This window comes from Lonchura striata, chromosome 2, assembly GCF_050655825.1.
Source record: "Lonchura striata isolate lonStrDom1 chromosome 2, ASM5065582v1, whole genome shotgun sequence".
In the NCBI taxonomy this organism is placed as follows: Eukaryota; Metazoa; Chordata; class Aves; order Passeriformes; family Estrildidae; genus Lonchura; species Lonchura striata.
In genome coordinates this window covers 2592646-2618664 of record NC_140704.1, presented here as the reverse complement: position 1 = coordinate 2618664, position 26019 = coordinate 2592646, and the positions used below count along the sequence as shown (strand labels likewise).

Below are 26019 nucleotides of genomic sequence, written 5' to 3'. Positions count from 1 at the left end.
CTATTCCAGGAAAAATCTCTTAAAATTCAAGGACAGAAGGGTTGTGTTGGAATCTGTGCTATTGATGATACTGGGATTGCAGAAAGTCTCTGTCTGTCAGCCCCCTGCCAAAGCAGAAGCCATCATTGGTCTGTGCTGGTTTCCAGGTTGTTTATTCTGTTTATCTCTCACATGTTCTGCTGCCCTGCCCAGCTCTGTCCTGCAGGGCAGCGTGTGGGGCTCTGCCCTCAGTAGGATGTGACAAACATTAAATACCAGAAACTCCCTGGGCTGCATTTAAAAGAACGTGCCAATATCTGTCACCTACATTGGACAGTGTGTCCCCAGCCTGAACCAACAGAAAAATGCCAACACCACAGTGAGACATGGAGGGCATGAAGAAGGAGAAAAAGGACAAGGCACACCCAATTTCCTCCATCTTGTCCCCTTTGGACCCCTCATCTAGAATCCTAAAATTTTACTTTTGCACCCATGCCACACTTAATTATTACTTATATCAAATATAAGAGCTTGTAATTCACCCTGTAAGATTGAAAACTCTTTTCCATGGACAGAGATCACATCCAGTGTCTCTGGGGGCTCTGTCCAGGGGGGTTCCTGATCCCCTGCCAGGGTCCCAGACCTTCCAGGGCAGCCAGAGGGATGCTCTGGATTCCCACAGGGTTGGTTGACTCTTAGGAGCATGTTGCATTGACAGCACTGCTCTCCCAGCCAGGGAAAGGCAGTGCAAGGCTATCTTTGGCAGCTTGGGGTCACAGATATCCTCTGAAAACAACTCTGCTTTCGTCCTGCTGACATGTGCATACATGTCTTATCTCCCTCTGAATGGAGCTTCGGAGCAACAGCAGCTGATAAACTGAATTGAAGCCTGGGATGAACCCAGCCGAGGGGTTTTGGAGATCTCAGAGTGGTCCCAAAACCCACCAGCCTCCTCCTCCTCCTCCTGAGCACACCTCCCTGCTCTTTACAAGGTCTAGAATGTGCCTGGTCAGGCAGAGGGGGTTGATTTGGGTTAGGGGACTACAGAAGGACCAGAGGTCTCCCGAGAGCAGGCATCCCAAATCATCTGGCCCGTAACCAGCACCACACCAGGTCAGAGAGGTGCAAATAAGAGAGAAAATAAGAGCTGCCAAAACCTGCCCACTGGGAAAAATGTGAGAGGCACAGCAGAGCAAAACAATGAGGGAGCACAGAGCAAGAGCAGTTCATGGAATTAGCAGGAAACTGCAAGAATTTACATCAAAGACTCATTTTGCTGCCTGTCCTGAGGAAATATTTCTCCAGCCTGACATAGGCTTTTTTGTTTGGTCCATAGCAAGCAAACTGGCAATGAGAGGATGTTATTTTTAAAAAGCAAGCCCTGCTAACACATATTTTGCTAAGAATAGGTGCAGCCTGCAAAGAATCCCAATGTTTTCATAACCTTCTCAAGGCACATCTGCCCTCTGGACCTCACTTTTTCACTTGCCTACACTTCCTCTTTCTTATTGCTGGAATTCTCACATTTATTATTCCAGAGGCAAGTTTTCCCTCTGCCTAATGAAAATAATCCAGGAAAGGTGAGAATATGGAAAATCCTCCCAGCAAGAGCTGGCTAAATGTGGACTGACAAACTTCCACCATCTTCAGCCCTTCATCTTCCTAGTTACTGTGCTTTCCAAATTTCCCTTCTACCTCCTCATTTCTCAAGCTGCAATTCTCTTTCAGATCTCCAATGTGACTGTCATGACAGCGACCATCCAAAATCCCATCTGATCAGAAGGACAATAAGGTGGCTTCAGCACCTGGGTGTTTTTCTCATCTCCATCCTCTTTGGCTTGCAACCTTTAACCTTCTCATCCAGTATCTGGTTACTTTATTCAGAGACTCCAGTGAACACAGCTTGGCCCAGGATAGAGACCTCAATTCTGTTCTCACCAACTTTACACATGGCCTAGGGAAATCTCCAAAGCCTTCAGGAAACCCAAGCTGGTTATTTTTGTTCCTCTCATCCTCCCCACTCTTTGATTTGTTAGAGGTTTATTTTTGGGCACAACTTCCCCAACTTCTTTTACAGCTCACATCTCAGTGTACAGATTGTGATTTTATCTCTGTTCCAGACAGATTTATTAATCTAATAAAATTTCAGTTTTCCTTATTTAGGAGAGTGATTCTCTGCCCTGTAGCCTTTCTTTGTTTAAATCTGATTCACTAAATCCCACTTAGGAACAGCTCAAAAATACCATTTTTTTTTTTCTCCAGCTCAGTGATCTTTAAGGCACAGGCTCAACAAAGTGTTCACAAATATCGGGTTTCTGGGTCCCTAGGTACCTAGGACCTAGATTGACAGAATATAGGAAACTTTCTATGGATGTCCCATCCCTGGAAGTGTTCAAGGACAGCTCAAACAGGGCCCTGAGCAGCCTGATCCAGTGAGTGGCATCCCAGCCCGTGGCAGGGGGTTGGAACCAGATGTGCTTTAAGATCCCTCCCAGCCCAAACCATTCTGATCCTATGATTCTAGGGGTGGCTGCTTGGAGAATTCAACTTCTCCCACATGGCTGAACAAAGAGAAGTTTGCACAGCAAGATGACCTCCCTCCCCAAGCCTGATGAACCAACAGAATCACCACTGACACAACAGAATAAAAAGCTTTTTTTCATCCGCTGCATCATTCTGACCTGTCGTGGGAGGGCTGAGAAGAACTCCTGGTGACACAAAGGAGAGTCATTTATCAGGGCCTAATAATAACCAACACACGTAGATTTTCCATGGCAGCCTTGGCCTGGACAGGGAGCCAAACGTGGCACAGCGTAAAAAAGAAACAATCCATAAACATTTCCACTTCAGCCTCCTGACTCACAGGCAGCTCTGGACAATGGACACGGATCAATAACCTTTTCCCATGGTGTTTTCTCCCAGCCTGGCTGCTTCCTTTGCTTTTCCCAGCTCCTCTGGAACAGGTTGCAGCCCTGAGAGCAATAAGAGAAGCACAGGCAGAGCAGGGGGGTTTTGTTTTTGCAAAGTGTTGGGCAGGGAACCGAGCTTCATCCTTCCTCAAAGTGATCAGGGCCAGGATTGATCTTCAGCTCTGAGTCCCAGCTCATGAGGTAATCACAGCTTTCTGGAACGGGACAAATGCCCTTCCCCACACCACTCAGCACCTCCAAGGGACAGCAAGGGGTGGGACAAGTGCTAGTGAGTTCCACGGATCAGGTGTCACCGATGGGATTGAGCCACTGATGGGAAAGACAAAGACTCTGAATGGAAAAGGAGATGTCCCAAAAAAGGGAAAACGGAAAATCAAATAACACCTGAGAGTCTTAAAGATGAGTATGAAACACAGATAATTCCTACTTATTTGGATTTCTAACTTATTTTGCTGCCAGTGAAAAATCATCAGTTTTACCACTCAAGTGGTAAAATTTTTGTCTCTGACAGCTCATTTATAGGTACTGCCTGGATTGCAAAACTTCCTGCTGTCCCCTTGCCAAATGGGAGAGCAGCTGGAAAATTTTGAGCTTCCTGGGTTGTTCAAGGCTAGGTTGGATTTGGCTTGGAGCAACCTGGTTTGGTGGAAGGTGTCCCTGCCCATGGCAGGAGGTTGGAATGAGATGATTTTTAAGATCTCATCTAATTCAAACCATTCTGGGATTCCATAAAAACTACGTGTCACACTTTTGTTGCCATGCTGAAGAACTAGGACTGTTCTTCACCACTGATTATGGCAAACAAAGGCATCCTGGACCTGGGAGGTTTTCTAGGAGCATTCAAGGAGCACAGACTATCCAGCAGCTCAAGCTGGGAAAAGGCTGAAGAGCCTGGCAAGAACCAGGCTGCTGGTGGGTCACTGTACAGGAAAACTGAGCTGGACTGTAATTAGAGTTGGAGTAGGTCTCCCAGGGGATCCAAGGCAGCCTGACACGCTCATCTTGTAGGGAGATGTTTCCACTACTACTACAAATGGCACGTCTGAGTAAACCCCATGGTGAACACAAACCCAAATGTGATTAAGGCCTGGAGGGTGAGACAGGGCATTGGCAGGCACTGACCCAGAGCACAGAAATGGATCTCTAACATCACTGTGAAACCAGGACTGATGGGAGCCTTAGGGATCTGGTGCATCCCAGCTGCCCCACAACCAGCTGATGCCTGTGAAGGCTGACCTAGAACAGAGACTAGATGGAGCTAAGGAATAAAATGGGGATTTATGAGGAGATCTATTTTCAATAGATCTACCTTGGGCAGCACAAAAGCCCAGCCAGGTCAACTTAAAATGGTTACAAAATGTCTGACCAGTCACAGGGCCTAACACTTTTATAAGCTTTGGTCTATTTGCATATTGGAGTTCATTGTCCCATTCCAGCTTTAGCCCAGGTGGTCCCATCCTGCTTGTTTTTTCTCTCTCCAGCCCACGGTGTTTGTGCTCCTGGGCTGAGATTTGGGTCATTTGTCCTTGGTGCCCAGCTGGAGCAGGAATTGTTTTGTTTCCCTGCTCTGTGCAGAGAGCTCACCATCCCTTAATGTGAAGCCCCAACCCACACACTAAGGCAGCACAGAATCTGAAAATAGAAAAACTAAAACCTGTCCTGCCTCATCCACCCATGCCTGGCATCTCTTTACTGCCCTCCCTAAGAACCACCAGCAATGGGACTCTGTCCCCAGGTCATCTATTCAAGTGCACAAGGCCTTTCCACAAGGAGGGCGTTATTCACATCTAAACACTCTCCCCTGGAGCAGTTTGGAGTCAGACGTTTTGTTCAAACCAAACCACCCACCCCACACCAATTAAAGGGCGTGTCCTTGCAGGCACGTCCACCCTGGTGAGAACCACAGCCACCCACCTTTGACAGTGACAAGCACAGAGCTGTAGGTCTGCCCCGCCAGGTTGGAGGCCGTGCAGGTGTACAGCCCATTGTCCGTCTGCTTGCAGAAGAGGATCTTCAGCACAAAGTTCTCCTGGTCATCCTCATAGATGACATGCCGCCGGCCTTCCAAAATGACCTCGTTGTCCTTCTTCCACACGATCACAGGCTTGGGCTCGCCCGTCACGTAGCAGCTCAGCTTGGCGTGCTTGCCCTCCGTCACGCTGCACGTGCGCGTCAGCGCCCCGAACGTGGCGTTGCGGGCGCCTTTGGTCAGTCCCGCCGCCCGCTCGTAGTCCCGGGACAGGCTGTAGCCGATGCCGGACAGCCCTTCCACCGCGGAGTACGACTGGGCAGAGGCCGCGTCCAGAGTCCCGTGGGAGATGTCCATCTTCCTGATCTCCTCCCGCCTCTTCTGCAGGTGGGACAGCAAGGAGGCCGTCTTCCCGCAGCTGCTGTCCCAGTTGCCCGGGTTGGAGGAGCCGTGCGTTTCCACCACCAGCGCGGCCGAGGCGCTGGCGGAGCCGATGAGGTTCTCTGCCCGGCAGGTGTAGGTGCCGCTGTCCCCCAGCTGGGCACACTGGATGGTGAGAGCGTTGGACTCCCCAGCAGACTCGATCTGGAAGCGTCCGGCGTCTGCCTTGTTCCTCAGGTATCTCCCATCCTTCTCCCAGTTCACCGAGAGGGGAGGGCTGCCCTGGACTTTGCATTTGAACATGGCGTCTTCTCCCAAGGTTACTTTGATGTTGGAAGGTTTCTGGATGAAGTAAGGGGCTGACTCCGTGACTGTGGTCTCCTCTCCCACTTTGATGCTGACAGCAGCAAAAGCCTCCCCGATGGTGTTCTTGGCCCGGCAGATGTACTGGCCACTGTCCTCCAGGCTCAGGTCGTAGATGGTTAGTCGATACAAATCCCCATCCTCTGTGGTTTTAAACCTTCCCCCAGACTGGACTGGAAGTTTATCCTTTTCCCAGCTCACCGCTGGGATGGGGTTTCCAACGATCTGGCAGCTCAGGGTGGCATCCTTCCCCACAGACACCATGAACGCTTTGGGCCGGGTCAGGAAGCGCGGGACGCCGCTGAGCGAGCTGTAATCCATCCTGGCTTCCTTCCTACAGGGGGACAGAGAAAAGCATCAGGAGAGAGCAGGGCAGAAGGTGCAGCCAAAGAATCGCTGCACTCCTGTGCTATCGGGGTGTTTGTCACCTGGAACCCTTGTGTTTTCAACACCCTTCTCATTATGGGTGAGAAGGCCTCGGAATATTACTGGTCTTGAGGATTTCTTATATTTGAGGTTAATAAACTGATGCATAAGGCAGCTCGCTTCCCCACAGGGCAAAGCAGAGCTCTTTGGGCTGTTCACACAGAAGGAGCACAATGATGCCTTTCACTCAGGAAGTGACCCACACTAAAGCTGTGGGACAGATGGGCTGGTTCTGCAACCACAAGGAATAAACTGGACATTCTGAGAGATGGGTCTGCCCATCAAGATACTGCCTCCACCACAGAATGGTTTGGGTTGGAAGGGACCTTGAAGATCATCTCATTCTACCCCCCTGCCATGGGTAGGAATGTCACCCCCTAGACCAGGTTTTCCAAGAAGATTTGAGCGCACCATTTCTCTTAAAGCTGTTTAACCTCTTTGGCCTCATGATGCCAGACCCCTCTGTCCTGGCAGCTCCTGTCTGACCATGGGAATGGTCCTACTCCAGGTGAGCACATCCCTGATTTTTCACCTTCAAAGTGCTGCACACAGCAGAAGGACCAGGGCTCTGGGCGCTGTAACTCAGAAAGGAAATAAAACCCAGCCAGTGAGACAGAAATATCCTTCTTAATCCTACAGCCGTTTGGCTTCCCTGCTGGCCACACATCCACCCACTCTCTCACCCAATGGCAGGTGCTCTCACCATCTCCCCCCAGCTCCAGCAGAAATCAATAGGAGGTGGCCAAAACCCTGCTTTAATTTCTTAAATCTCCATTTCTCCATCCTCCTCCAGCTCCTGTTAGTGCATTTTTGTTAATGCACAAATCACTGATGGCATCTGGGAGTGAGGATTGAATTGCCTTGCTGCATGACCTTAGGAAAAATCAATTCTTTTCCCAATTTCTTGTCTCCCCTCCAACTTCTTCATATCAAGACAGGGATGGGCTAGCAAATAATTATGTGTACAGTGTACATATGACAATGTGGTCATGAGGTAAATGAGGTAAATGACAAATTGTGCATGAAAATTAATTACAGATTAAAAATTTAATTCCATTTATGCTGCTGGGAATTGAAAAATACAAGTTACCATTAAAACCATACACTGAAAAGGATTGCCACAAAAATACAAAATCGTATTTGTTGTGAGAGCCCAAGTAAAACTTTTGGAAAACTGCCTCAGGCACAGGGTGGGATTCTTGGGGTTGTCTTGAGCAAAGCCAGGAGCTGGACTCAATGGTCCTTTGTGGGTCCCTATGATTTTGTGATTATTATCATTCCAGATGATATCACTGAGCCAAACTTCAAACTTCATCTAGGTCAGAGATCTAAGGCAAAACCAAACATAATCTTTCTACATTTAACAGAAAATAAAACCCGTGTCCTGTCCTATCCTGTGTCTCCCACTCCGAAGGACACACAAAATGACAAGGAGCAATCAAAGACTTTTCCTTCTAGATGAGATCAATCCTTTCTAAGTTAATTCCATTTTGGTTGCTTTTGTTTCCTGGTATTGTGGAAGAATAACGAAATTTGCTCAAGTCTTTACAAAATAAGCAAATTTCAAACATTAAATCTGGGAGGGGAAAAAATGTAACAGGGAAAATTTACTTTTAGTAAATGCTAGGAGGGTAAAGAATGATTGATTTGCAGTCATCAGTGCCAAGACCATCTGACTTTCTGTCAAGCGGCCACCTTCAATACAAAAATCTCTTTTTCACTTGGTCTCAAACTAGTCTAGAAATTTGTGAATTAGTTACAACTTCTCTGTACCCACTTACTACCTCCAACCTCAGCTGAGCTTTGAAATGTGTTTTCAATAAATGCTAGTGCAGCTGCAAGCAGAGAAGCTGCATGAATGGTTAGAAGGGCAGATAGGAGCCTGGGGCTTGAGCCAAAGTTCACTGAAGTCAGTGGAAATTTCCACTGAAGTCGATTGACAATCAGAGTCTCCTGCTCATTTGAGGGAGGACCATTTCAACGCTCAGAAGGAGATGTTGAGGTTCAGCTCAGCTCTGGAGTGCCCAGAAGAACCATTCACTGCATTAATGAAACAAAAACTTCAAGGAATTTAGAGATTTTAGAGAAGCTAAGATTTTAGTTAGAAATAAGCCTTACCATTTAAAATTACTTACTAATTAAAAATGAATGAGTAGGCCTTGATGAAGTTTAAAGTTAGTAGTTAACTAATAATTGATTGCTTGTCAGCACAATGTTTAGTTAGCTGGGTTTATAATGAAGAATACACAAACTGACAAAGAGCTTTTAGGAACATCAGACAATTGTGGCCTCCTCTGTTCTGAAACCAATTGAGGACAAGGAATGGGAGTTCTACCAAGAGTTCATTTGTCATATTTGCATTGGAAAGGTAGAAAGGTCAGAAGGAGGAAGACTTCATTGACTTCCTCATTTTGGGATCCCTCCCCACGAAGGGGACACCGACCCATTTCAAGGAACAAACCATGCATGCTTAATTACTTTTGAAGTGATTAGGGTACAAAGTGAGGAATGGGATGTACCAAAATGATGAATATGTATTTGTATTTTGGGTATTCAACACTTGTATGGATAAAAGGACTCTGTAATCACTTGGAGGCTGCAGTGTGGATTTGGGAGTGATCCCACACACAATAAACACACACTTTCTAACTTTAAACTGTTGGAGAGTTTTTGTCTGTCACAGTTGGATATCGGTACTAGACCAATATCCATATTTCTTTAATAATTCATTAACTAAGAGCCAAAAGTCAAAAACACAGACTCAGAGCTCATGCCCTAACATTTCCCAGCCATGAGCTTGAATTTCAGGCTGCACTGTGCCATCAAAGCACTTGGGTTCACCTTCAGAAGACACTGCCACATCTCACCCTCCCTAGGTTCCTATTGTGTCCAGTAGATGCATCACTCTGATTTATTTCCCGCTTCACAGTGTCAAAAACGAGGAGAACAAAAGAGTTGCTTCACTTCTCCATCAAACTGGGCTCTGCATAGCATGGGCAAGTGCCTGGAGCACTGAGGTGGCTGCAGAGACACGAGAGGAGCTGCTTGGGGACCTCCCAGGAACCAGGGGCTTCCCTAAACCCACCTGTGTGCTGTCTCCATCACCTGGGCCCCAGGAAACCTTTCTGTTCCTGCAGGAGCAGGGTGAGGGCTCTCAAAGCCTGGCTCTTGTGCTGCTTCACATCCTAAAGTACATTTTTCTCTCCCTGCTCAGCTGTGCCCAAACACACACACCCCAGCTGCTGCCTGGTACCTCTGAGAGTCAGGAACAGCCAAAAACCAGAGAAGCTCCTGCCCCAGATGCCTGTTGGTTTTGCTCCTGAACCAAACTGGCACAGCAAATCCATCCAAGATGCTTCTTCCCAGTGGCCTCAAGGTCCAGCCTCCCCCTCCCATGGCTCCCAAAAACTCAGCTGGTGTTTGCTCCCATCCAATACAAGATCCTGTGTCCACAGACTTCCTAGTGTGGGGTGAAAACCCACATCCCCTGCTCTTACCTACGCCTCCAGCAGCTTTCACCATGTGCCCTGACACTCTGTAAGGTTTTCACACCATTATGAACAGCCACGAGGCCAGAAGAAAATCCAGGGATCAGTGAAAACAGTGCGTGCTCATCATTATTCTAGATATTTTTCTAACATGGAAAGAAAAAACAGGATTTATTTCTTGCTCTGCTGCTGGCTTGCTTTTATGAGACAGACACTTCAGTTCTCATATCTTTAGTCCCCATCTGAAAAATAGAGGGAGAAACTTGTTTTATGGGTGTGGAGAGCATGAAATGCAGTAAGAGGCATGAAATCCTAACCTGCAGCAAGGATGAGGCTGTGTGTGTATCTAACACATCTAACAAGTTCAACAGGCTGCAGAAGATAAATTACATTTTATAATTTCAAATAGGATAAAACGCATCACACTGGATTATGAGGATAAATAGATTTAAGAGTCAGGAGAGGACAGACTTGTGAATGTACTGAAAGGACAAGATTTGATATTTCTACTGTGTAACTTGTCAATCAGCTTATTCAATGATTACTCTGATTTCAATTATTTAGATGTTCATTCAAATTTCAAAAAAGCTCAGTAACTCTGAAACTTAAAAAAAAAAAATAGCAACTCTCTGCACGTGCCAGGACAGCTCCCTTGGAAGCAACAGGACCAGCAACAAAGCATGAATAAACCTAGTCAATGCAAATGCCCTTTCCAATAAATCTCAGACATTTGCCAGTGTCATATTTCCCCATGTAATCCCTCTGTGATTAATCATTTGCAGCAGAGATCACATTCCCATCTGGGGCATTTCTGAGCATGCCAAAGGCAAACTGGCAGCACTTATAATTTTGCTTATGTCTTTATTCATTCAGATCTTCCCTGGTTTGTGTTTGGGGAAAGAGGCAGAACTGCACAGAGCTGTCAGATAATGCAAATAAATCACTGCGCTGGGGCCAACAGGCAGCTGGTCCAGTCCTCTGCCCACTCCTGTGCCAGCCCTGCCAGTGACTGCCCCACAGTGCTCCCATGGGCAGGGGAACGAGGGCCTTGCAGTGGGAACCACCACGGAGTTGTCCAGCTCCTGATGGAGAACCTGGAAGTGGAACCCATCAGGAGATGGAGAGCCCTGGTGGTGGTACCACCGAATCCCAGAATGGTTGGGGTTGGAAGGGACCTTAAAGCCCCTCCAGTGCCACCCCTGCCATGGGCAGGGACACCTTCCACTGTCCCAGGGTGCTCCAAGCACCATCCAACCTGGCCTTGGACACTTCCAGGGATCCAGGGGCAGCCACAGCTTCCCTGGGCAACCTCTGCCAGGGACTCCTCACCCTCACAGGGAACAATTCCTTCCCAAAATCCCATCCATCCCTGCCCTTTGGCAGTGGAAGCCATTCCCTGTGTCCTGTCCCTCCATCCCCAGTCCCTCTCCAGCTCTCCTGGAGCCCCCTCAGGCCCTGGAAGGGCTCTGAGCCTTCCCTTCTCCCCTCCAGGCTGGCCACCCTCAGCTCTCCCAGGCTGGCTCCATCCCAGCCCCCTGGGATCCACTGTGCAGTGCTGGCTGATGGGTTGGTTTCACGTTGCTTCCTCAATGCTGATCTGCACCTGGAAAACCTTCGACAGCCTCTGAGAAGGCAGAGGTCCCCCCATGGAACTGTCCCCCAAGCTGCCAGCAGCCTGTGATGAAGCTCTTTGTGTGAGAGAGGACTGGGGCAACAGGTTATTCTCCATCCAAGCCTTTCCATTCAAGGATTAGAAAGAGAATCCTGTCCACCAGGACTCAGTACAAAGAGAAAAAAGCACCGTGCAATCCATCTCATAAAACACTCCCTAGACAAAGGTGGCCAGGAGTAGCAAAATTAGAGACTCTGGGGACATAATTAAACCTAAGGGATTACCAGGGTCCAAACACAGATCAGAAGCACAGATTTCTCTCAATGCCTCATTAAGCCTCATTGTGACCCTGTTTGCTCATTTCCTCAATTCTCTTTTACCCTTTCTTTGCCCAAGTCAAAAATACGTTGATTTGAGGTATTTTTCTTGCCTTTGGAGTTTATGTTTCCTGAAATTCCTCTATAATGCTAAATTCTAACCTTCTCACTCGTTTTCCTGACAGGAAAGGCAGGATTTACAGGGAACCTCCTGTCTCTGAATCCTGAACTTTCAAAGAACATCACTGAAATGAAAACTCCAGATAAAAATCAAGGCAGCACCGGTATTGCTGTAGTTTACATGACTTATCTGTTTGTATTGTTCCATCTAAAAACATCAGGAAGTGGGATCTGTGGGTGGGAAGGGAAGTCCATGAGTTGTCAAATGGGAAGTTTGGGTTTCCTTTGATGTTTAAAATTCTGCTGAGGGAAAACAGCAGTAACCCATCTGCCCTCTCGCTCCCAGCAGCCTCCCAGGGAATGGACAACTCTGGAATAGCACAAGTGTTGGGTGTCAGCAGCAGGCTGGGTGACATCAGCCGGGCTCTGGTGGGTGCCTGAGAGCCATCACAGCAGACAGGGAGCTCTGGGGGTGAAATGCACACCAGCACGCCCAGTGCTCCCTGCACATCTCGCCCCCAAATCGGGGCTCGGCGCGGATTTGCGCCAGCGCTCTAATCCAGGGAGGTGGGATTGATCCCTTTCCACTGGAGCAGGAACGCTATCTGTGCCTGAGGAGCTGGGCTCAGGGCTTAGCTCGGGCTACTCTGAATTCCACTCCAGTGAGGGAGCAGGGATTTTGGCATGTCCAAAGGTCACTGGATGAGCAGACGGGAGAGGTTTCTGTGGGGGATCCGTCACGGGAGGTGTCGCACAGAGACCGCGCAGCGCACCAAGCCTTTTGCAAGGAGCTTTTAACTCGACTCAGAATAAAGCTTGTCTGCATTCCCTCCCATCCACAGCCTCCACCCTAAGCCAAAATCCATGGGAGATGTTGAGGGAAAGCCCGTGGCAGGTCAGGGGCTGACATGGTGTTAAACATGGTGAGCAGCCCTCAGGGAAAAGGAGAAGCTCAAGACAATTCTGACCTTCAGGTTAGGGCTAAATATGCACCAAGAGGAACCTTCATCCCTTCATGCTCCCCCTATTAATTATTATCAATAACCTGGATGTTCCCAAGGATTGGTAGCAAACAAGGGTTCAAACATTTAGGGAATTCCAACAAGGAGCAAGAACAAATCACGTGTTTTGTGCACGTCACTGGGCAAGAGGGTCAGATACCTCCCAGCCACATTAGCAGCACACACTTCATAAAAACCACAAGAGACTCAAGCCACTCAGGTGATTTATATGGTTAAAACACTTTTTATCTTTCCTCTCTACAGGCCTAGACAGACCTAACTTAGAAAACTCATCCCAGTTTCAACCACCTGGCCAGAAACCATTCTCCATCAACACAGTAACAGCTCCAAGAAACTCCATGCAGGGAAGAGATTTCCTCTTTGGGTTTTACTGCAACATGGGGACTTCACCTCATATTCCACTCTTAGTGGAGCTACAAAACCACCCCTGAAACTCCCACAGGCCAAAAACTGCACAGAGCAGCCCCTCAGGACTCCACAGCAACCACTTTTCCTTCTAGTTTTTTGAGCCTCCCAAGGCTGCTCTGACAATAGCAAAAGGCCAAAGCACCAGGGAGTTCTGGGCACATTGTGATGCTCACTCCTGTTCTGTGGGGCTGAGAATAAAGGAGACGAATGGAGAGAAAACACACAAATTCTGGGGTTTCCACCCAGGAGACAGAAAAGGAGCAATGTAAATCTAGAAACATCGTCACAAATTTCGCCCAACTGCATTTTGGTTTACACACAGGCCCGGAGGGAAGCAACTGTGGCAGAATCCCAGGAAAAAAAAACAGACCTGCAAAGCTAGAAATGCTCCTGTTTTAGCCCATGTGATTTCCTACATGAGGGAGTTGCAGGATCACAGCTCCCATATGGACAAAGAATTCCCGTGGTGACAATCAGCCATGGCTCTGACCTAAGCCCTTGTATTTTAACAAGTGGACGTCATTGTCATTACAGTCGCTCCACCCCATTGAGCTGTAGGGCCCAAAATAGCCTCAGCTGTCGAGCTCCATCTCTCCCTATCTCCCCTCAGAACCATTTGGAGAAATGGGAGGAGGGTGGGGGGCTGCAGAGTGGATCTACAGTGACACCAGAGAGGAGCTCAGAGGGCAAAAAAGTCCTGGCTGAAGGGAAAAGCTGCACTGAGATTATGCCCTGGAAATAAAGCTTTTTGAAACATTCCTTTCTTCCACCTCTCCATGTGTTTTCCAGGCTCTCCATGCCCAGTGGTGTCTCAGATTCAGGGACAAAGTGTATCAAGTTAAGTCTACAGAGATAAACCTGATTTTTTTCACTTTCCTCCTCTGCTCAGAAATAATTAAGCAGAACAATCCACATTTGGCTCAGAGCAAAGGAAGGATGGATTTACAACCTGCACTTCAGCTCCATCCCAAATAAGTTTCATACAGCAAAAGATCATCCAGCATGGCACAGAAACAACCTCGCCCCTCCCTCAGCTACCAACGACCTTCTCTGTTTCCTGCTGGACATCAGCATCCCCAAATCCACCTCTGCTTAGCTGAAGGTTTTGTTCTTACCTGGAGTCTTGTCTGAGTCTGAGGAGGACAAAGCTCTGGGCAGAGGAAGAAAAAGCCGATTCCTACTGAGATGAAAGGAGGGGGAAGAGGGAAGAGGGGAACAGAGGACATGGGGAGACCATGTTGGCTTGGGCTTCCCCCCCTCTTTCCCCTCCAGGAAATAAAACAGAAACCCCAGCGACGGCAGGGACGTGCAGCAGAAGGTCCCCCCGCGTCCCCCTGCAGTGGCTCTGCTGGCCAGGGTTAGGCTGTGCCACCCCACCCCGACCCTCCTCTGGGTTGTCCTCCTCCAGTCAAATCGCTGACGTGCTTCTCCTTCCCTCCACAGCCCAGCTCCAAAATAGCTCTGGGTGTCATTTACCGGGGAGATTAAATTTCCTGCGGCACAGAGGCGAAAGGGCAGCAGCGTTTTAGGGACTCGCTGCCACGGCCCAGCAACAGGAGGGGGCAAAAACCCCCATCATGCTTGGGTGGGGGACAAGGTGGGTCAGAAGCGTCCCTCAAGGGTCCATCCCACAGCCAAGTGCTAAATGTGACGTGGGGACTCGGGAATGGGCGGCTGCTGAATTATCAGCGCCGCACACTGGGCAGGAATTCTGTCCCAAAGGCATCAGTTCAATAATAGGTTTATTTATAACCTCCCAGGCAGGAGGTGTTACAATGGCAAATCAACAGCAAGTCAATAATCCCAAGTGTGTCTCTGCCCCTTCACCTTCAGTATATATATATATATATATGTATATAGGCTATATATTTCCCCACCGTTTTGCCTCACGAATAACAAACTGTGTGCAAAGATGACCCGAGCTGCCAATCCATCACGTCTTAGAGGCTCAAGATCGTAATTTCTATATTTACAAGTCAAATTTCTAGTTCTTAGAAACAATTTCCTTGGAGTCCGCACCAATTCTCATTGGCAATCACAGTATTTTAAATTTAAAACTGATTTCTGCAAATGGTGGAAGAGCTACAAGAGAGCCCAGCAGGCCCCCTCAGAACCACTTCAGCTCTGTGCAAATATCAGGAGTGAACTACAAGATACGCTTATTTTTGGCAGGAAGCAAAGCAGATAAGGTGCTGCATAGCGCAAGGCTCTGAAGACAAGGTGATAGGTTGTGTTAAATCACTTTTCAGGGCACAAAACCACCACCAGAGCAGCATGAGGGAGTTTTAGCTGCGACTTTTGAAAGCAGAGCTTGAAGAGAATCACAGAATTCCACAATGGTTTGGGGTCAAAGGGACCTTAAAATTTAAATTAAAAAAATTAAAAATTAAACATTATGTTTAATCCCCAGGAATCTTCCAAAGCCAGGCTGGACAGGGCCTGGAGCAATTTGGGAGAATTTGAGGTGTCCTTGCCCATGCAGGGGGTGGAATGAGATGTGGTTTAAGGTCCCTCGCAGCCCAAACTATTCTGTGATTCTACCAAAATTAATAATAAGATTACAGGGTTGAGGAGGAAAAAGGATTTAAGGTGCTACATGAACGACATGTGCATTGGCTGAGGGATTTTATCCAATGTTCAGCTCTGTGAAAAACTCATCCCCTCTTAAAGACAGTGGTGCTCATTCTCCCCTCTTTTCTGAAGGTGGCTTAAAGTTTTAGCTGTAGGATTTACAGAGACTTCCCAAAGGCACAGGGATGTGCCCCGGGTGTGTTGGCAGCAGCTCTCAGCAGGATTCTCTTTGAATCAGCAGGATTTGATTTCTGACCAGGATCATTTGCACTGCTCCACAAACTGGACATCAGCAGACTCCAAGGTCTGTCCCCAGCTGGTGCCTCAGGTTTTAACTTTTATATTTTCAGGTTCTGTGCTGCTTCAGTGTGTGGGTCTGAGCTCCATACCAGGGGATGCTGAGCTCTGTGCACAGAGCAGGGAGACAAAACAATTCCTGCTCCAGCTGGGCACCAAGGACAAATGATCCAAACCTCAGCCCAGGAGCACAAACAGCGTGGGCTGGAGAGAGAAAAACAAGCAGGGTGGGACTGCCTGGGCTGGAGCTGGAATGGGACAATGAACTCCAAGGTGCCAATGGAGCAGAACTGATCCCAGGGAGAGCCCCGGGAGCGCTCGTGCATTTTGGGACCATTTTGGGTCATTTGGGTGCAGCCCTGGCTGGGCTCTGGTGCTGCCCAAGGTGGATCCATGGAGGAGATCCTTGAATAAATCCCTGCTTTATTCCTTAGCTCTGTCTGGTCTCTGGTCTAGGTCAGCGTGCACAAGGCATCAGTAAATTGGAATAATCCAGTGTCCATTTGGAGCAAGCCAAAGCAAATTTGCTGTTCCCCAGCCCTCCATGACATCACCTGACTTGCATTTCCCTGCCCTATGCAATTGCCAGAGGCACCAGGTAGATTTTTATGGGATTAAATGAGCAGTGCCTTTCCTTTATCATCTTGGTGACTTTGAGGAATATCTCTGAGACTTCACCATCTCCACCTTGGGGTTTTTTTGGTAAAGGACCACCTGCATGCTCCAGAATTGTAAAGTGACTCCACCAATGCCCTGGGCACCCTGTGCCAGGCCTTAGCAACACTTTCAGGGAAGAATTTTCCCCCAATATTCAAACTAAACCTCCCCTGGCACAACTTGAGGCCATTCCCTCTCCTCCTGTCCCTGTTCCCTGGAGCAGAGCCTGACCCCCTGGCTGCCCCCTCGGGTCAGGAGTTGTGTAGAACCAGAAGATCCCCCCTAAACCTCCTTTTCTCCCTTTTTTTTTACCCTAGTTCTCCAATGTGTTGTATCCCACTCTAGAACTGCCAGAAAAATAAAATTAAATAAGAATCAGTGAGTTGGATTGCCTGAGCTACCCCTAGAAGTCACTAAAAATTAAAAACAGAGAAATATCTCCAATACCAATGAGTTATTAACTTATTCAGGAACTACAACTTGTCATGGGTTTAAAATAAAGCAGCATCTTAAAACAATGAGCTAATAAAAGTTCCGGTTTATAGAGAGAATGGTGAAGTGCTTGTAATAAAAAAACCTGAATTTGGATGAAGACAAATAAAATATCATCAGGCACAACACTAGTCCCTTCATCTTTGAAATAAAAACTGAGAGCTTTCCCATAAGTGTTTGTTGTGTTTTCTGCCCACAACAAACATCAGGAAGATGTGCTCGAAACAGAAATTTGTGCAGTTTTAAAATGCAGAAAAGCCTTTCTTTTCACTTAAAAACCATATCTTTGAGCTGCAAACCTGCCCATCTGAACAGTTCAGTTGGAAATAAGAGGATGCCAAAGGGAATTAACCAGAGTTTGCAGGCACCAAAAAAGCTGTGTTTGGGCTGTCTCCAAGAAATCAATTTAAATTATTTGAATTATAATAACTAGCAAGGCCCGAGGCGTTACATTTTATTTCAATATTCCTCTGAAGTACGAGATTTTTTGCATAAAAAGGCAGGTTTTTGTAAAAAAAAAAAAAATATTATTCCTGCTTCTCTCTCTGGGAGAATTTAATTTGATTTTTCCCCTCGTGATACTGCACAAGAATTTAAAAGCTGACACAATTTATTTCTCCTCAGTATGTTTACTTAGATTACAACTAAAAAACCCCAATGTGTTGTCTCCCAATCTAGCCTTGTCAGAAAAATAAAATTAAATAAAAAATCAATGCTAATAAAAACTTTACACAGAAATAAATTACAGAAAATGAGATTTTTTTTTTTCCTATCACATTTAATTCTGATGGGAAGAGCACCTAATTCTGAGTTAAACCTCACAAGAAGTTCCCTAAGGCACTTCTATCACGAGGGAACACATTCCCCTAAAAAGTTTACTTATACCTGGCAATGTTAATTGAGAAAGTCATGGAGGACACAGAAAATTAACATGTAGAGGAAAATTAAGCATTATATTGATTTTAAAAAGAACAGAGGAATTGGGTTAATTTTTCTTCAGTTCCTAACTGGATTAATTTTTTCTTAAAATGCTTTTTTTTTTTAATTTCAGGCCAAAAAAAAAAACTTAACAAACAAGGCAGAAATGACACATCTTGCCAAGGCTTCCAAAAAACCTTATAAATATTCCTTTTTATTTTATGCTTTCCTGAGCTTCTCTGCTCTTAACATCAAACCTTTTTCTATATTCCTAATAAAAGACCTAAATTTTAAAATTCCTGCTATGATTTAACCCTGTATATCCCAAGCATTTTGTCAGGATGCCTGGAGATGTTTGAAGAGTGGCCAGATTTGTGCATCCCATAATGGATTTTCGCCCATTTCAAAACAACTGAGGAGTTGCTGATCCCCCCAAAAAAAAAAAAAAAAAAAAAATCAATCAAACAAACAAACAAAAAAAAATCAACCACAAACCACTCACACATTAAATAAAAGGTTAAAAAGCTATCTCCTGAATTTTAGGATGGTAGAAGTCTAAGCGTGGCTGAAGTCTCAATGGACTCTGCCAAAATCAGATTTTCAATAAAAATATGGTTCTGATGGCAAAATCTGTGTGGTTCTGTTGGGCCAATCCTTCCATTTATTCCATTTTCACAGTGAACAAAGCTCTGCACCATAATCCCAAACTGTCTACAGGTCTCTCACAGAGCCAAATTTATTTCCTACAGGAGGAAAAAAATATGATGCTGGTAGAAATAAACATTTTACAACTTCTTTTGCACTGAGGGCAGTGCAATTGCCATAGGAAAACCCCACACTTGGTGTAAATATGGTTTTTTGCCCAGAGGATGTGGACTCCCCATCCCTGGAAGGGTTCAAGGCCAGGTTGGATTGGGCTCTGAGCAACCTGAGAAATAGTTCTATTTAAAAAAACCCCAAATAATTAAACATTCACAGCACAAAGCAAATAAAACCCCACAACAAATAAGAACACACAAAAAAACCAAACAAACACCAAAAAATCAAATAAAATACCGAAAGAAAGCAACCAACAACAAAAAACCCAGAGAATCCCAGAGTGGCTCGGATGGGAAAGCACAAAAACAAGTTCTATTTAAAAACCCAAACAAATAAACAATCACAATACAAGACAAACAAAACCCACAAACAAATAAATAAAAAACCCTAAAACAAACAAACACCAAGAAAATCAAAGAAATCCCCCAAAAAACCCAACCAACCCAAAACAAAACAGCAACCAAAAAGTTCAAATAGAGAATACCAGAGTGGTTTGGGTTGGAAAGGACCCAAACAACCTGAGAAACAGTTCTATTAAAAAAACCCAAACAAATAAACCATCACAGTACAGAGCAAACAAAAACCCACAAAGAAAGAAAAAAGAAAACAAAAAACCAAAACACTGGAAAAAAAAATATAAAAAAAAAAACCTAAAAAAAAAACCCAAAAAACAAAACAACAAAAAAAACCAAACGAAGAAACCAATCCAAAACAGAAAACAAAAAACCCAAACAGAGAGCCCCAGAGTGGTTTGGGTTGGAAAGGACCCTAAAAACATCATTTTCCACCCCTTCTTTCCACCTTCCACTACCCCAGGTTGCTCCAAACCCTGTCCAACCTGCCCCATGCTAAAAAAATAAAAACAAACAAAACAAAACACTCATCTAACAGCAGGAGTCTGACAATTATTTCCCTTTTTAAATGTCTTTTACTCAGAAAACTTCATCCCTTTCAGAGAGTTGCCTGCACAAAATGTCCATTTTGAGGTGCTGAAGCAGCACCACGGGCGCTCCACGGTCACTCGCATCCATCTCTGCTCTGCTCCCAGCTAAGGAAGATGCGTCAGCACGGATAAAACGGGTTCATTCCCTCATCCCAAACATTCCCCAGACCTTCCCGGTGACTCAGCTCATCCCACTCTGCCTCTCCAGCTCAGCCTTTGTCATCATCATGAGGAACTCCTGAGGGAGCTGGGGGTGCTCAGCCTGGAGAAAAGGAGACTCAGGGCTGAGCTCAGCACTCCCCACAGCTCCTGAAAGGTGGCTGTGCTCAGCTGGGGCTGGGCTCTTTCTCCAGGAGCTGACAGAACCAGAGCACACAGCCTTGAGCTGCACCAAGGGAAACTCAGGTTGGATATCAGGAAAAAGTTTTTCACAGAAAGGTGATAAAGTTCTGGAATGGCTGCCCGGGGAGGAGGTGGAGTCCCCATCCCTGGGTGTGTTTAACAGAGCCTGGATGTGGCACTGGGTGCCAGGGCTGAGTTGAGGTGTTGGGGTGGGTTGGACTTGATGATCTTGAAGGTCATTCTGGAATTCTAGAGAAACCATTTCCCTTTTTGCAATACCCCCACAACCGGTGGCAGTGATGGCTTTACTCAAAAATAAAAAGATTTCATGGCCACATTCTACTTGGGTGAGTTCTGCTTTCCAGGGAATTCCAAACCAAGTGCAGATCCTGTTTGTGACTCACCTTGGACACGCTGGAGATGCCAAGGGAGATGTTTAAACTCTAAATTCTTCCAGCACCCCCGAGGGATCAATCCCAGTACAATCCAAGCACCAGCAGTGCCTCTGTGAAAAGCCCAATCTGTCAGAGATGTGACATTCTCAACAAAGTGGCTACAAACACTTGATACACAAAGGAAAATTTGCATAAAAGGCTGACAACCAGGTTGTTTTTTTAAATAAAACTACCTTAAATATTTTAATTGCATGAAAATGACCTTGAGATATTTTTTACCTTAATAAAACTAGCTTAAATATTTTACTTGCATGAAAATGACCTTGAAATAATTTTTTACATTAATAAAACTAGCTTAAATATTCTACTTGCATGAAAATGACCTTGAATTATTTTTTTACATTAATAAAACTAGCTTAAATATTTTACTTGCATGAAAATGACCTGGAAATAGTTTTTACATTAATAAAACGACCTTAAATATTCTACTTGCATGAAAATGACCTTGAATTATTTTTTACATTAATAAAACTACCTTAAATATTTTACTTGCGTGAAAATTACCTTCTTCAATTTTCCGTTAATTTGAACTTATGTATTTTATTGTTTGGGTTGTTTTTGTTGGTTTTTTTTTTTACACCCTCTGGTAGGCAGACAAAAAATCCCTCAGGAAAGAGAGAAGGAGCAAGCACCAAGGTTTTTATTCAAGTGTGCTCTCCTCAGTGATGGATATTTATATCATTATTTATAAAAGTATTGGCTGTAGTCAGTGTCACTTACAGATCTCTAGTGTGATTGCATCCCAACAGGATGCACATCCACACTTGAAAAATACAAAGTGTCTGCTCAATGGATTTATAATCCTAGAAAGGCCATTTCTTTCCACATCACAACAGAATTCAGCCCTCAGCTGGAACACAAATCAATCATTTACAAGATGATTAAGCACCCAGGAAAGCTTTCACTCACACACATTTGCATCCCAGAACAGCTCTGCTTCACAACTGCTGCCAGAATTTGTCTTTAAAATCTAACTCGGATACTCGGCTGGGATTTTGAAGCGATTCTGATTAAAGCAAAATGCAACTTTGCTTATGATAAATTAACAGAGGGAAAAAGAGTTCTCTCAGCTTAGCAGTGGCTTCAGCTGAGCTGCACCCACCCTGGGACAGAGACAGGACAAGAACATCACGGACATCATTGCTGGTGAGGGATTTGGGACAAGGACCAAATTTTCTGGGAGAAAAAGGGGAATGGCTCCAGATTGAAAGGGAGCAGGTTTAGATGGGATATTGGGGAAGAATCCCTTTGTGTGGAGGTGCTGAGGAACTGCACAGGTGCCCAGAGCAGCTGTGGCTGCCTCTGGATCCCTGGAAGTGTCCAGGGCAAAGCTGGATGGGGCTTGGAACAACCTGGGATGGTGGAAGATGTCTCTGCCCATAGCAGGGGTGGAACTGGATGATTTTTAATGCCCCTTCCAACCCAAACCATTCTTGGATTCCATGCTCAGCAAGAAGAGTGGAGTAACTTACTCAGGGTTTGTGAAGGCTGAACCAGCATCCAAGAGTGAATTCCAGACACGCCTCCATCCCCGTTTCTTCCTGGTGACACCACTCACTTGAGTACCCTGATAAAAAAACCTCGATAGGAGCCAGACAATTTTATTTCCCCCATTAACAGCGGTGACTGCCTCTGTTCAATCCCTCTTAAAGAGCTGTCTGTTCTTCTGGACACTGAATTTTAATGGAATTGCCTGCAGCCTTTGCAGTGCCAGGGATCTACCAGGATAACAAATCCATCTTTTCCATTAAAATCTCCTTTACCACACGTCAGACACCTGCTGAAAATGGATTTATGGATTCCAGAATTAAGAAAGCAATACCCCACCAATTCAGCCAATCCTCTAAACCCACTTATTTCTGTTTAAACATCTGATACATCACCCATCTTATTTTTCAAATCTAAGTGATTACAGTCCCTCCTGCTCTGGGGGAAATCCTCGAGCTTCCAGGGCCACACTGGTACAATTATATTGATTAAACTCCAGCAGACATTGAGTTCTTCCCTTTTTGCTTCAAGAATGGACAAGCCACCCTGAAACCCATGAAGAACAAAAGGAACTCTGGAACTCTGTCATTCAACAGGTCCTGCAGCACAGCAAGAAGAGAGATCAGGAACAGCTCCTGGGAGGGGGGGATGTTGGACTGAGCCCTTTTCTGACCCAGAGATGATGCAATGAGAGGTGTTTTAAAAACTTTCATTCCATTTCAATCTCGTGTAGGGTGAGACAATACAGATGTCATAATTCAGGCCATCACAACCAGAAGCCAATTATTTCCTAATTACAATACACTATAAATATTATAATATATATAATATATATATTTACTATAAATATATATATTATAATATCAAAATACAATATAGTATAAATAAATTATAAATGTTTCATGGCCTATCAGCTTTGGCCACACCATGCTGAAAATGCCCTAAAGCAAATAATCTAAAATTACCCCTTGTGGTCCTACTACAATGCATTTTCCTTATTCTCTTTCTCCAGAGTATCTGGTCTTGTTTGCAAGGCCATCCTTTGAAGTTTGTGTCTGGCTCCATTTCTCTCTCAGCAATGTCTGTCCTATTCCGTGGCATTTCTAAGCCAGCATTTCTTATCTCAAGGTTTGCACAGGGATGCACACACTGTGTGAGCCTTCTGTCAGGCCTGGAGAATTCCCTACAAACCCATTTCCCACAGGAGGAAGCTGTGGATTTATAGAAGAGGATGAGCTGAAGTTCAAAGCTCACCAGAGGACACTGCATCTTCTAATTATTGATGAGATTATTGATTATTCCAGGCCAGGTTGGACAGGGCTTGCAGCAACTTGGGATAGTGGGAGGTGTCCCTGCCATGGCAGGGGTAGAACAAGCTGAGCTTTAAGGTCCCTCCCAACCCAAACCATCTGGGATTTAACAAAGTGACTTCTCACAGCTCTGAAATCCATCTGCATCTCTCAAACCAACATCTGTCAGCAAAGTTAAAGATCTGTGTTATCACAATTCTCTCTCTAAGTGAACACCCCCACAGCTCCTTCAGTCGTGACCTACCCAAGGCACAAAGATCTGGGAATTCTGTACCATAAGCAACAGCAGAAATGTTTTTGGGTTTTTTTTCCATTTATCTAATGGAATTTATCGAATTTTATTTTTTCATTCCCTGCTCTTGCAACCCAACACTCTTAAATTAAGTATTTATCTAATATTAATCAGATAAATATCCATCAGCTCCAAATCAAAGGTCTCCTCAGTAAGTGGAGGGAGTTGGTACTGCGGAAACACAGATTTTTTTTATATGGCACTATTATTCAAATCAGACCAGCACTACTGAATTTCACACCTTCACAAAGCCCAGCCCATCACACAAACGTGGATTTAAAACACTTTTGATCAATATTATTTAAAAATCAGCGTAAAATACTGAATGGTAACAGCCTGGTTTGGGAAGAACACATTTCCCCGTGTGCCTGTTTTCCAGAGGATCTCCACTGGCCAGCTGCCAGCACTAAAATAGCTGCATTTATTCCATCACAGGTGTTTTGGAACAAGCACCAAAGCAACCAAGCTGCAGCCAAATAACAGCAGAGATGCCCCTCGGGGAGGGGATGTTTCTCTCATGATCTGCTCTGGAAATCCCCTTCTCTCTGCAAAAGGAGAAAAAAAAGAGGAGGTTTCTTGGCAGTGTCTGCAAAACTCATTTATAAACCACGTGTCCAATCAGCAACAACAACAGAAACCTGCTCAGAAGGGATAATTTGGGATATTTGACATGTACAGCTCAGCTGATGATGGAAATACCTAAAAATTACATCTTTAGGTTATCCAAAGCACCATTTTATAACTTTTATAATGTTTTATAACTTCTCCACCAATGAAGAACAAGCATATCTATTTTTTCTGCCTGTCACCAGAAAAGGAAAAAATACTTTTTGATTTTAAACTCCAAAGCAAGGAACTTTTCCCAGTCAAGGTTTTGAACATCACACTCAACTCCACAGGACAAACCAGCCAAATTCTGTTGTTGCCTTTGCAATTCTTGACTTGTGCTTCAGATCTCTGCCAACAAAACCAGATCTGGGCCATTTGTCAATTTATTTTGAGAAAAGTGCCAAACTGATCCCAATTCCCCCATAACATCTCTTGAAGTCCTCACTAAACTCTTCCCTTTATTCTCAACCACTTGATGCAAATGTGAATTTTCTGTGTGATCCCAAGTTCAACAACTGCCCAAACTCCCCCTTCTTCCACAGAATTAAAGCAATAAAACCAGTCACAAAAAACACAAAGGATTTTAATTTGTGTCATGAACACGTAACATGTCTTCTCAAGACAGAATTACCAAACTGAAATTCAGCAGCTGAAAAACAGCATGAGTTGACCTAAACAAGCTGTCACTATTTATTAGGGATATCCACACAACAAAGGTGATTATTCAAATAAAAGGAATTAAACCACATACATAGAAAATGCCAGAAAATTCCACTGGACATGACTTGCTACAGAATTCTCCTGTTTCTGAAGACTCTCACACAAGTAACACAAACCCCATAACAAGGCATCCTGGTGTTCCACAATAAAAGAAGAAAATAAAAGGAAAAGCAGATGAAATTCCCAAGTTGAGGTGCACGTCACCCTGTGGTACATCAGAGTACATCTGTGAAGGGGAATTTTAAGGATGTTACACAAGAGGTAGAAGTAAGATTTTTGCAGCGTTCAAACATCCACAGTTGTTTTACAGAAACACTGAAATAAACCTAAATTGATTAATGATTAAAATCTTGCATAATCAACACTTTTTTAGGCTAAGTTATAATTTCACATATTTCTGTCAGGCCCAACCAAAATCTCCTTCAGAAATAGCAGTGTAAAATGGGATATTTTAAGGAAATAAGTTTTACCACACAGGCAAATGATACACTTCAGACACCAAACAGTATTATTAAAATATAGACACTATTCATCTTTGTATATTTGTCATAAAAAATAAAAGGAAACTTATTTTTCCCATCTATATATTGGAAACAGCCTAATTCTGTGAAAAAACTCTGCTCATTAAGTTACTATTGTGCATAAACAATTTGTGTTTTATTCAGTAAAAAACAAAGCACTCTTCGTCTAGCAATGATTTTTACTCTGATTTATTTTCTCTCTAAACAGTGCACTTTTTAAAATACACTATATGCAAATATTTTCCTTTTTAAAGCTCATTTGGCAACAAGCAAAGAGGATTTATAACTCTAGTTCCTCAATTTGTTTAGAAGTTGCTCCTAACCCAATATATTTTTAGTCTCTAACAGCACAGCCATGTACATTAAGCACATTATTTAGTACCTTTGATTACAGTATTGCTAATGAAGAAAAATAAGGACCTTTCATTCTATATCACTGATAAATTTGCTTGGCAAAGTAATTCTTTAATTTTAGAAAATTACAAAGCAGTTCTCTACCAAAAAAAAAAAAAAGATAAAAATCAGACATCTCAAGTGATAACAAGCAAGGAAACACAAACAAGGGAAAAC

General features: G+C 44.7%; 2 protein-coding genes across 52 annotated transcripts in view; both read right to left on the bottom strand.

Annotated features, from left to right (window-relative positions):
* OBSCN (obscurin, cytoskeletal calmodulin and titin-interacting RhoGEF) overlaps positions 1–14370 on the bottom strand; it is a 178855-nt gene extending 164485 nt beyond the window's left edge. For 14 of the 45 annotated variants that reach the window (XM_085562334.1, XM_085562370.1, XM_085562353.1 and 11 more), the window contains exons 1-2: positions 14131–14366; positions 4824–5956 (exon numbers count right to left, since the gene is read on the bottom strand). In XM_085562334.1, the coding sequence (XP_085418460.1) occupies positions 4824–5943 (1120 nt within the window). In that variant the 5' untranslated portion in view covers positions 5944–5956; positions 14131–14366. Of the gene's footprint in view, positions 1–4823; positions 5957–14130 lie in introns of all 45 variants that reach the window. The other 31 variants (XM_085562430.1, XM_085562479.1, XM_085562475.1 and 28 more) reach the window with 9 other exon arrangements.
* Positions 14371–19068: 4698 nt separating this feature from the next.
* LOC144245902 (uncharacterized) overlaps positions 19069–26019 on the bottom strand; it is a 35036-nt gene continuing 28085 nt past the window's right edge. The window contains exons 10-12 of one of the 7 annotated variants that reach the window (XR_014950264.1): positions 23936–24144; positions 21982–22076; positions 19076–20575 (exon numbers count right to left, since the gene is read on the bottom strand). Coding sequence is in view for 1 of the 7 variants with exons in the window: in XM_085562240.1 (XP_085418366.1) it covers positions 24029–24144 (116 nt within the window). In the remaining 6 variants the exon portion in view is untranslated. Of the gene's footprint in view, positions 24145–26019 lie in introns of all 7 variants that reach the window. The other 6 variants (XR_014950263.1, XR_014950258.1, XR_014950262.1 and 3 more) reach the window with 6 other exon arrangements.